This window comes from Marmota monax, unplaced genomic scaffold (genome assembly GCF_021218885.2).
Source record: "Marmota monax isolate L192 unplaced genomic scaffold, Marmota_monax_Labrador192_F-V1.1 WCK01_AAM20220418_F8-fsc00160, whole genome shotgun sequence".
Taxonomy (NCBI): Eukaryota; Metazoa; Chordata; class Mammalia; order Rodentia; family Sciuridae; genus Marmota; species Marmota monax.
In genome coordinates this window covers 840181-852242 of record NW_026694183.1, presented here as the reverse complement: position 1 = coordinate 852242, position 12062 = coordinate 840181, and the positions used below count along the sequence as shown (strand labels likewise).

Sequence of the window (12062 nt, the reverse complement as noted above, 5' to 3'; positions counted from 1 at the left end):
GTTCAAGACCCCTCTGTGCACCTGATCAGAGTATGAATCTGGGCAGAGACTTAACATGTGTTTGCACAAGTTCTCCTGGTCATCTCAACCCCTGAGTAATGTCATGAAGATTCAGGAATCACCATGTGCTGCCTTCACAACACACTTCCTGCCTCAACTAGTCATGAACCTCATTAAAACCTGCTAGTGAAAATAAATCCTTAGGTAAGTTTTCAGAGTGGTAACTCTGGAGTGTGGGCAATATTGGATTTTGGTTGACAGGATACGTGCAGTCCAGGCCTCCTGTTCCCCTGCAGGACCCTCTGGCTGGGACAGCAGGGAATGGCAGAATGGCAGCCAGTGATGTGGCTATAGGTATCATCTTCTTGTCACAGACTGTGGTTGGAGCTCTGGGCAATTCCTCTCTTCTCCTCCATTACCTGGTACTTTACTTCACTGGGTTCAGGGTAAGACACACAGACTTGATTCTTCAGCACTTTATTGTGGCCAACTTGTTAGCTCTCCTGTGTAGAGGAGTTCCCCAGACAGTGGCAGCTTTTGGTGTGAAAGATTTCCTCAGTGATGTTGGATGCAAGATGCTTTTCTATCTTCACAGGGTGGGCAGGGGTGTGTCCATTGGCAGCACCTGCCTCCTGAGTGTCTTCCAGGCCATGAAGATTAGTCCTGAGAATTCCAGTTGTTCAGAGCTTAAAGTGAAAGCTCCCAAATACATTGGTTTCTCCATATACCTGAGCTGGATTCTGTACCTGCTTGTAAATATTATAATTATTTCACATATGACTGGAAAAAGGAGCAACAATAATATCACAAGCATGAAAGATTTTGAATACTGTTCTAGTGTTCCTTATCACAGAACCACAGACTCATTGTATGCAGCATTGCTAACCTTCCCTGATGTCCTGTGTGTGGGGCTCATGCTCTGGGCCAGCAGCTCCATGGTGCTCATCCTGCACAGGCACAAGCAGAGAATGAAGTACGTTCATAAGACCAGCTCCCCCAGGTCCTCCCCTGAGACCATAGCCACCAAGAACATCCTCCTCTTGGTGAGCACTTTTGTGTCTTTTTACACACTTTCCTGCATCTTTCAGGTTTGTATGATTGTTATTTATAATCCCCACTGGCTGCTGGTAAAGATGGGTGCCATAGTTGCTGGGAGTTTCCCAGCTCTCAGTCCCTTTCTGCTTATGAGAAGGGACTCCAGTGCATCCAGGCTCAGTCTCTCTGGAATAAGGAATAGGAAAATCCCCAATGTCAGGAGGAACGTGTAAATTGTAGGCTTTGCACAATTATTACATTTCTTCATTTGTACTCCCAAAATAAAAAGAATAGTGATAGTCATATCTCTAAGAATGACAATCAACACACATGTGCTTTTTTATTACAGTGTGTGCATGTGTGTTTGTATGTGTACCTGAGTAAGTGCACATGTATACCACTTAGATTTGGCTTTATTGTCCACCCAACAATATTTTGGTAAAAGTAGATGTAACAAATATAAATTTCAGACTCCATATACCAATTACAACCACAGCCAAATTCTTCAGCATAAATCTGCTTTCATTATTTTTCTTTCTTTATTTACAAGTGACATGTATTTTACATTTATCTACATATTATGTTTATGTTTCAGCTGTGTCTTTTGAAAGAAATATCAATGTGAACACTATCAAGTGTTTGTCTTTTGCAATGAAATGAAACATGTTTCATGTAATTTTGGACATGATGGGAAGCAAAGTCTTCTGATGTCCTCTTTATTAAACAGCTTATATTGAATTTATTGATTTTGTGCTGTGATTTTCACAATGCAGTATTTTTTCTTTTCATAAGCTAATTAGGTTTTAACCTTTATTTAATGTCTACCTTGTTTGTTTACAATACTGGGTACTAATAAATTTTAGTTCAGTACTTAATATTGAATTAGTGATATGTATCTTTGAAACATTTGTATGTATGTGTTGGCATGTGTTTCTAATCAAATTTCACAAATTGAAAACTCCTGTGCAAGCAGCTGCTACATGGTAAAACAATATCCTAGGTGGTATGACTCCTCTTTCCTGTATGTGTTCCCAATAGTGACCAGTATGTCACTTCTAACGGTAGAGATCACTTTCAACATTTTGCACTTTATATAAATAATATCATTCAACATCAGCTATTTTATATTTGACTTTGAAAATTCCATATGCTTCTGAAATTTGCAGGTAAACAGATGGCGTTGGAGAAGATAATACTAAGTGCAGTTAGCTAATCCCAAAGAAACAAATGCTGATTGTTTTCTCTGATATAAGGAGGCTGACTCATAGTGGGGTAGGGAGGGGGAGCATGGGAGGAATAGACAAACTCTAGATAGGGAAGAGGGGTGGGAGGGAAAGAGAGAGGGCAAGGGATTAGCGAGGATGGTGGGATGTCATGGACATCATTATCCAAAGTACATGTGTGAAGACTCAAATTGGGTGTCAACATACTTTATATATAAACAGAGATATAAAATATTGTTTTATATATGTGTAATAAGAATCATAATGCAAAAAACCCCCACAAGGTACATGTATAAAGGCATGGATTGGTGTGACCATGCTTTATATACAAAGATATAAAAATTATGTTCTATATGTATAATAAAAATTGTAATTCATTCCACTGTCATGTATTTAAAAAGACAAAATCAATTAAAAAAAGAAAAAAGAAGAAAATTTCATAGGCTTCATATTTGTATTTTCCCATGTTGTTGATGATAGAATCTAACTGAAGGAATTTCAAACAATTCTAGCATTTCTCCCTTGATTCACACATGCTCTAGTATGGATGTGATTTATGTTTCCAACCTAATTTTCACATGTTGGAAATTTTTACCCCAGTGTGATTTGTTGTGTGGTGAAACCTTTGAGAAGTGGATGCAATACAAGGTGGTTGGTCATGGGGAGGTCACCTTGGAAAGGATTAATGATGGATTATATTAGTTCCCTACAGCAAGTGCAGCTGTCTCCACTGTCTTTTGCTCCCTGTTCTGCCCTGTGGTCTCTTCTGTACGTGATTCTATCTTTGTGATTCCATCTGCTGTGAGGCCCTCACCAGGACTGAGCAGATGCTGGCACCATGCTCCTGAGTATACAGAAATGTAGTTCAATAAATTTCCTTTCTTTATAAGGTGTTTGTGTAGGCACTTGGGTAGGCAGCAGAAACTGATCAGTACAACACATTGGAACATCGTGATCAGCACTGACATGTGGGAAGTGTGACATGTTTTCATGATACTTTCATGTGTTTCTTCACATACATGTATATATGTGAACATATGTTTATGTATACATATCTACAAATTGCATACATTTTTCTGAACATAGGTTTATATAGGCTTGCCTTTAGCATGTATGATCAGAGTTTACCAAATATGTCTATGAATTTCAACCCATCAGGTACTCATACTTTTATTTTTATATTTTTGAAGAAGAAAATGCTTTTATTAAGCTGAACATGAAGAAAAGCAAAATCTTATTAGAATTAAACCTGGATAAATAACGCTGTTATGAAATTTACATGTCTCACATTCATTTGAAAGGAAAATGTTACATTTGAGGACTCTTCTTGGTGTAATGAACTAATTTCTACAGAATTTTCAAAATAGTAAATAGCAATTGGCATGTGTTCTTAAACTGTGCTACAACAGATTTTGAATCTCTGCTGATCAGAGGCAGCAAGATAAGGTGTGATTTGTTAAACATCAAGAACTACATCTCTAATGAGACTGCTACCTCAGTGCACCTTTTTCATTGATGTGGCCAGTGTTGGCTGTGGGTGCCGCATAATAAGCACATTTCTCCTGAAGTAATAGGTACTCTTTGATCAAGTGAGTTTTCTTCCTAATTCTTTACACTTTCCAAGAAGAAACAAATACACTGGTCTTCTCTCCCAGGGAGGCAAATGTGAAATGCAGCTGTTGTAAACCTAACTCACAATTAAATGTCGGTAATGAATTATTATTAGAAACATCTCTAAAGTCATTCTGGGATTTAAAGCAATAGGCTTCTACATAACTCTCAAAAGTAGCTTTCCATTTTCATATACAACCTGATAAATAAAGTATTTGATGTGTTTTAGCAATTCTTCTCTCTATACTGCACTTATCCCTCAATAAGTGTTAGAGCTCTGTTCTCAAAGATTTTCTACATATCAAGCATCTTTAAAGAGAAGTTTTGTTTTTACACAAAACTTTGTGTGTAAAGCTTTGAAGATTTGCTTTGCTTATGTATCCATGAAGATTAATTTGAATATGTACATACATACATACATGCACACATACATATGTATGAGTGAGCTATTTACTCCTAGAATAAAACCACACCTGAGGGTACAAGTGTGAGGTTCAGTTTGGTCTTCCTAGAACACTCCTCTGTGTCTAGGAGGCAGGTAGAATGTGCTGCAGATGCCACGAGGCTGTGGAAGGGTCCTCATCTGTTAAATCCCATCACTGGTCTCCCCAACACAGCTGCACCCATATCTGCTTCCCCTGCAGCGCTGGCCTCTACCATCTGTCAGAAATGAGATGTGCTTGTTGGCCCAGCCATGGCTTATTGCAATACTCCTCCTCTGCACTTGGTGTTCAATCCATCTGTTCAGTCAAGTGGCCATCTAGAATTAAAAAATACCTTCTTTGGCAGCTTGTGTTCCTTGCATACTACTTGAAGGACACATGGAAACCTTCATTCCAGCTTCTCTCCACTTCCTGACTGCTGGGACTCTATCTTCATGCCCAGCTCTAAAGGGCACCCTCCACATGTGGCCCTGTGGTTCTTTTAGCATTAGAACCTTTTGGTCCAGTGATATGTGCAGGCACACATGATCTACCAGGTAATTGGGCCATGTTTTATTGGTTACCTACCCCACATTCAGATGGTGTAGAGATTGTCACAGCCTCATCCAAATGGGAAAATTTTCAGCCTACTTTCTGAAAATATTAACATCCTGCTGGTAACCTCTCCTAATGTGTCTCAGACATCTTTAACTTCTTCATTGTTTAAGAAAATAAAATACCTGGAAGGCACTGGGAATCCCTGCTGTGTGAAGGATGGAACATGGTGCTGGCTGAGCCCCAGAACCACCTTGGGCTTCACGAGCTCTGCAACAAGCCCTTTGCTTCTCATTTCCTACTTTGTATAATCCTATGTGTGCTTGGTGAAGATTTCTCTGCTATTTTCTGTGGTTTTTTGGATGACCACATCATGACTTTACATTACCTAGATTCCTTTCTATCCAGGCTCTTGAGTGCAACCCTCCCAAATCTTATCACAAGTGTGTTGATTGTAGGTTTATGCACAATTGTCAACTATTTAATTTCTCACTTTACACAGCTTTCTAGGGAAGCAAGGGTATTTCAGCTGGTTGCATCTAGAATTGGCCTGGGAATGGTGCAGGTCAGTAGTGTGGGTTGACCTCATTCTTGTACACAGAATCCTTTAATGTCACTTTGGTGTTGGCTTATTTATTTATTTCTTTGTTTTTGCTGTGCTGGAGATTGAGCATAAGGCATTTTGCATGTGAAGCAAGTTTGCTACCACTTAGTTACATCCCAGCCTTCTTTATAAAACACTGTGTTTGCAGCATGGTCTCACTAAGTTGCTCTGGCTGGCTGCAAACTTGCAATCTTCCTGCCCCAGCTCCTGAGTAGCTGGGATTACAGGTCTTCCTTGTCTGAATGCCTAGTCCCATCAATCTTTATTAAATATTGCTTGAAGCCAATAAAACCAACTTGGTCCTAATGACAGCATTTGTTGAATCACTGTTTTACTAAAGTATTCACTCATGGAAACAGTTTCTAGCATGAACACAGTGAAGAAATGGGTCTTGACATTGTTCCACATTGATTGCATTTCCTGTGTGTGCTCATGTCTCAAGGGTAGGTTCATGTGATGTTTTTGCTACATCCTGTTGTTTCATGGATGTTGAAGCTAATTGAGAGCCTTCAGTGATAGAGATTGTGTCAAATTTGGGGGCAGAATCCAGGTTTGCTTACTGTAGAGAGAAACAAGACTGAAACCAAAGAACAGCAAGAATTTTGGAGATCCATAGAAGATGATATGCCCTAGTGTCCAGATCCTCAAGCTACAACAACAGATATCTAGAGGAGATATAAAGTCATCCCAAGTAAATGACTCTCATGGGAACAGGGCCATGCAGCCTCCACCATGAATGCTTGTTGCCCACATTCTGGGTTACACATGTATTTAAGTGCACCTTGCCCATGAGCCCATGTCAGAGGGAACTGTAGACTTGTCCCACTACAACAAACGGGCCACAGACACAAGGCCTTGGAGAACACACTGCCTCATCCTCAGGTTGTACTTGTGGATCTGTGAACCCTCCTGGGTGCTGTGTGTCCAAGGACAAGCCTGAAGGAGAGAAGGAGTTTGGGTACCTGTTCCATGAAGCTGTAGGTTTCAAAGATACAGAAGAATGTAGCCCATCCCAGGTGGAGAGATGACCCCAGGAGAATGAAGTCAGGGGAGCCTGAGGCCAGATGTGGAACTGGGAATCTTCCAGAGGGAAGAGTCTCTGCCTCTCACACAGGGATAGGAGACAACATTAGAAGCCTGTTTCCCACGTCTATGACAAATCCCCAGAAGCTCAGTTCCCTGAAGAGAGAAGAGTTTGTCTCATGGTTTTGGTAGATCACGAGTATGGCACCAACAGCAGCTCAGTTCCTGTGAGTCTCCTGGGCTATGTCACAAGGTGCTGAATGATATTAGGGGAAGAATGTTGTGAGAGGAAGGTGACATGGTGAGGTGCATTCTAAATGTCTATTAGGCCCATTATACTATTTACGTTGGTAATATCTTTGTTGACTTTTATCTTTGGATGACCTATTTATTGGTGATAAAAATGAATTAAAATTACTAGGTATTATTTTATTGTAGTATATCTTGAATTTAATGTCAAGAATAATTTTATTTAACGTGTCCTGACATTTGGAGCATGTGTATTTACTACTGTTATTTCTTCTGTTTGCATTGTTACTTCAGCAGAATGTACTGTCCTTCTGTGGTTAACTTTTGCTTGAAATCTCCTTTGGTTTCATCTGAGAATAGCTAGCTCCTCCTGATGGTTTTCAGATCCCATTTGTGTGATATGTAAATGTCCTTTTACAAACTTCGGCCTGTGGGCATCTTTGCCTCTGTGATCTGTCTCTTGCAAACAGCATCCTGTTGGATCTTATCTTTTGATTTATTCTGCTAATCTATGTCTTTTAGTTGTGAAGTAGAGACCATTTTTTAGAGTTAGTTTGAATATAAGTCTGTAGTTTTCTGATATTTTTGCTATATTTAATTTGATTTTGATTTTTCATTTACTCTTATAGTAGGCATCACCCCCTTGATATCTTTGGGGTTTGTTCTGGATTTCTCTGTGTGCAGCATATCTTTGCATAGTTTTCATAGTTAAAACTTGGTTGTTGTGATTTCTTTAATTTATCTTTGTCATGCAATGGTTTAATTTCCCCACTCATTTTGAAATAGATTTTTTTGGGGATATAGCAATCTTGATGCAAAATTTTTTTTCAGCTTACAATACCTCATTCTAGTGTTTCTTTAATATTGGTGTCTTGAGTTGAGAATTCAAAGGTGAATCTTATTGATTTGCCTCTTAATGTGACCTGATGCTTTTTTTCTTGTAGATTTAAATATTCTGTCTTAATTTTCAGTGATGATTATGATGTTTCTTGGAATATCTCTTTTACTCTTGTCTATTTGTGGTCATTTATGATTTTCTATATGCTAATTTCTATCTCATTTCTTATGAGAACTCTTTTGTGTCACTTTGTCATTGTGTGAAATTGTCATTGATATTTTGGTTAGTATGCATTAAAGATTTAAAGTGGTTTTGATTATATGTTCAGTCCTATAATATTCAATCTTCCTATCCAAAACATGGGTTGTCTTTCCATTTTCTACATTCTACTTCAATTTTTTTCTTCATTGTTTTCTATTTTAATTTTAGAGGCCTTTCATATCCGTGGTTAGATTTATCCATAGGTATTCTAATTTTGGTGTTATTGTGAATGGGATCACTTTTTGAATTTCATTTTCAGTAGATTCATTGTTTGCATAGGTAAGTGACTGATTTATCTGTTGATTTTATATTCTGCTACTTTACTGAATTTATCACCTGTACAAATGTTTTGGTTGTATTTTGTGTGTACTTTCTCAATTATATCATTTGCAAAGAAGTAATTTTATTTTTTTCCTATTTTTATCCCTTTAATTTTCTTATTTTTTTAAATTGATTTTATTTTTTAAAATACATGCCAGTGGAATGCATTACAATTCTTATTATACATATTGAGCACAATTTTTCATATTTTGTATATAAAGTATGTTCACAAGCCATGTCTTTATACATGTACTTTTTTTGCATTACAATTCTTTTTTTTAAAGAGAGAGAGAGAGAGAGAGAGAGAGAGAGAGAGAGAGAGAATTTTTTAAATATTTATTTTTTAGTTTTTGGCGGACACAACATCTTTGTTTGTATGTGGTGCTGAGGATCAAATCCGGGCCTCACGCATGCCAGGCGAGTACACTACCACTTGAGCCACACCCCAGACCCTGCATTACAATTCTTATTACACATATATACCACAATTTTTTATATCTCTGTTTGTATATAAAGTAGGATGACACCCAATTCGGGTCTTCACACATGTACTTTGGATAATGATGTCCATCATATTCCACCATCTTTGCTAATCCCCTGCCTCTTCCCTTTCCCTCCCTCCCCTCTTCCCTATCTAGAATTCCTCCCATGTTCCTCTTCCCTACCCCACTATGAGTCAGCCTCCTTTTATCAGAGAAAACATTCGGCATTTGATTTTTTGGGGTTAGCTAACTTCAATTAGCATTGTTTTCTCCAATGCCATCCATTTACATGCAAATGCCATGATTTTATTCTCTTTTATTGCTAAATAAAATTCCATTGTGTATATATACCACATTTTTAAATCCATTCATCCACTGAAGTCATCTAGGTTGGCTCCACAGTTTAGCTATTGTGAATTGTGCTGCTATAAACATTGATGTGGCTGTGTCCCTGTAGTATGCTGTATTTAAGTTCTTTGAATATAGTCTGAGGAGCAGGATAGCTGGGTAAAATGGTGGTTCCATTCCCAGATTTCCAAGGAGTCTCCATAGTGCTTTCCTTATTGGCTGCACCTATTTGCAGTCCCACCAGCAATGTATGAGTGTACCTTTTCCCCACATCCTCACCAACACTTACTGTTGTTTGTATTCATAATAGCTGCCATTTTGACTGGAGTGAGACGATATCTTAGAGTAGTTTTGATTTGCATTTCTCTAATTGCTAGAGATGATAAGCATTTTTTCATATATTTGTTAATGAAAGATCCACAGATCCCAAACCCGGAACGAACCACGCGAGACACTGGCTGCAAAAAGCAGGAGGCGTTTATTTTCACACAGGCGCCTGCGGGTGCACAGCTATACCTCAGCTGGAGCTTCGGTGAACTGGCACACCGGGCTTTGGGGTACAGATCTTTTATAGGGAACAAGTGGGTTAGCTCTTAGCATAGCACAGCAACAGTCTTTCTATTGGTCCCTCTGAATCCAGCAGTTGGGTCACCTAGGGGGTAAACTTGGTTTTCAACTTTCTGTTCTCGGAAAAACCATAAAATTGCACCTGTCCTTTCAGTTCCTGTTTTTCTCCTGTTTTGCTCAAGTTTGCCCTTAGGGTTATCTATATGGAACATCTTGTGGTAGCATTGTGCAGAACTCGAAAGGCTACGTGCTGCTGGAGGGGTTTTGCCATGGGGGTTGTGTAAGGGAGCATCTTGCAGCTTCAGGGCACAGGGGTTAGATTTCCTAATGTTGGGCCTGGGGCCTTGGGGTCCTTCATTAATTGATTGTATATTCTCTTCTGAGAAGTGTCTGTTCAGGTCCTTGGCCCATTTGTTGATTGGGTTATTTGTTTTTTTGGTGCTTAAGTTTTTTTTTTATTATTTATTTTTTTTTTAATTTTATTTTTTTTATATATATTTTTTTAATTTTTTTATTGTGGGTTGTTCAAAACATTACAAATTTCTTGACATATCATATTCCACACTTTCATTCAAGTGGGTTATGAACTCCCACCTTCGCCCCATACACAGATTGCAGAATCACATCAGTTACACATCCATTGATTTACATATTGCCATACTAGTGTCTGTTGTGCTCCGCTGCCTTTCCCATCCTCCCCCCTCCCCCCTCCCCACCTCTCCCCTCCCCTCCCCTCCTCTCTCTCTACCCCCTCCACTGTATAACCCTGAGGGTCTCCTTCCATTACCATGCAATTTCCCTTCTCTCTCCCTTTCCCTCCCACCTCTCATCCCTGTTAAATGTTAATCTTCTTCTCCTGCTCTTCGTCCCTACTCTGATCTTAGTTACTCTCCTTATATCAAAGAAGACATTTGGCATTTGTTTTTTAGGGATTGGCTAGCTTCACTTAGCATAATCTGCTCTAATGCCATCCATTTCCCTGCAAATTCTATGATTTTGTCATTTTTTAATGCAGAGTAATACTCCATTGTGTATAAATGCCACATTTTTTTTTTATCCATTCGTCTATTGAAGGGCATCTAGGTTGGTTCCACAGTCTTGCTATTGTGAACTGTGCTGCTATGAACATCGATTAGCAGTGTCCCTGTAGCATGCTCTTTTTAGGTCTTTAGGGAATAGACCAAGAAGGGGAATAGCTGGGTCAAATGGTGGCTCCATTCCCAGCTTTCCAAGAAATCTCCATACTGCTTTCCAAATTGGCTGCACCAATCTGCAGTCCCACCAGCAATGTACAAGTGTACCCTTTTCCCCACATCCTCGCCAGCACTTGTTGTTGTTTGACTTCCTAATGGCTGCCAATCTTACTGGAGTGAGATGGTATCTTAGGGTGGTTTTGATTTGCATTTCTCTGACAGCTAGAGATGTTGAGCATTTTTTCATGTACTTGTTGATTGACTGTATGTCCTCCTCTGAGAAGTGTCTGTTCAGGTCCTTGGCCCATTTGTTGATTGGTTGTTTGTTCTCTTATTGTCTAATTTTTTGAGTTCTTTGTATACTCTGGATATTAGGGCTCTATCTGAAGTGTGAGGAGTAAAGATTTGTTCCCAGGGTGTAGGCTCCCTATTTACCTCTCTTATTGTTTCTTTTGCTGAGAAAAAACTTTTTAGTTTGAGTAAGTCCCATTTGTTGATTCTAGTTATTAACTTTTGTGCTATGGGTGTCCTATTGAGGAATTTGGAGCCCGACCCCACCGAATGTAGATCGTAGCCAACTTTTTCTTCTATCAGACGGCGTGTCTCTGATTTGATATCAAGCTCCTTGATCCATTTTGAATTCACTTTTGTGCATGGCGAGAGAAAGGGATTCAGTTTCATTTTGTTGCATATGTGTGGTAAGCCATTCTTATAGACCGTGGCCGCCATTAGAAGATGGCGCTGGCTTCCACTGTGGCCTGTGATAAGCAACTCCTTTTATGGAGAGTTGGCACGCAATCCCTTCCCACCCTGTGAGAAAGGTCCACGTGGCAGCTTGGGATTGGTATGCGGGAGGCTTTATTAGGCTGTGCTTGGGCGCTCGGTCACTAGAAGATGATACTTGAATCAAGGCCTGAATAAACTGCTGAAAGAAGAATCCTGTGTCGTGTTTTCCCTTGCCGGCGAGGGGTCGCAACAATTGGTGGCCCGTACGGGGAATTATATTCCTCGAACCCAGGATCCAGAACTTTCAGCAGTCAGGGTGGTGCACCGGTAAGTTCCCAGGTAAAGTGGGAATCCGCAAGCAAATAGCGGGGTGCTCTCTCTGTAAATAGAGAGAGAGCGGGAAAAAGGGACGCTCCCCTGTAAAAGGAAGAGAGCGGGGAATTCATAGAACGGAACGCTCCCCTGTAAAAGAAAGAGAGTGGGGAATTCATAGAATGGAACGCTCCCCTGTAAAAGGAAGAGAGCGGGGACTTTTGTACTTTCACTTTCTTTATAGCTCTAAAAACATTATGGGCACTACCTCTTCAAGCCCAATTTTGTTGGC

General features: G+C 39.6%; 1 protein-coding gene across 1 annotated transcript; it reads left to right on the top strand.

The window, feature by feature from the left end:
- The first annotated feature begins 329 nt into the window (after positions 1-329).
- On the top strand, positions 330-1268 carry LOC124107794 (vomeronasal type-1 receptor 4-like). Its single transcript, XM_046465991.1, has one exon. The coding sequence runs from the start codon at positions 330-332 to the stop codon at positions 1266-1268; it is 939 nt and encodes a 312-aa protein (XP_046321947.1).
- The last annotated feature ends 10794 nt before the right edge of the window (positions 1269-12062 follow it).

What these genes read in the sequence shown, in the direction of transcription:
- LOC124107794 (XM_046465991.1), top strand. Translation starts at nt 330, where the DNA reads ATGGCAGCCAGTGATGTGGCTATAGGTATCATCTTCTTGTCACAGACT.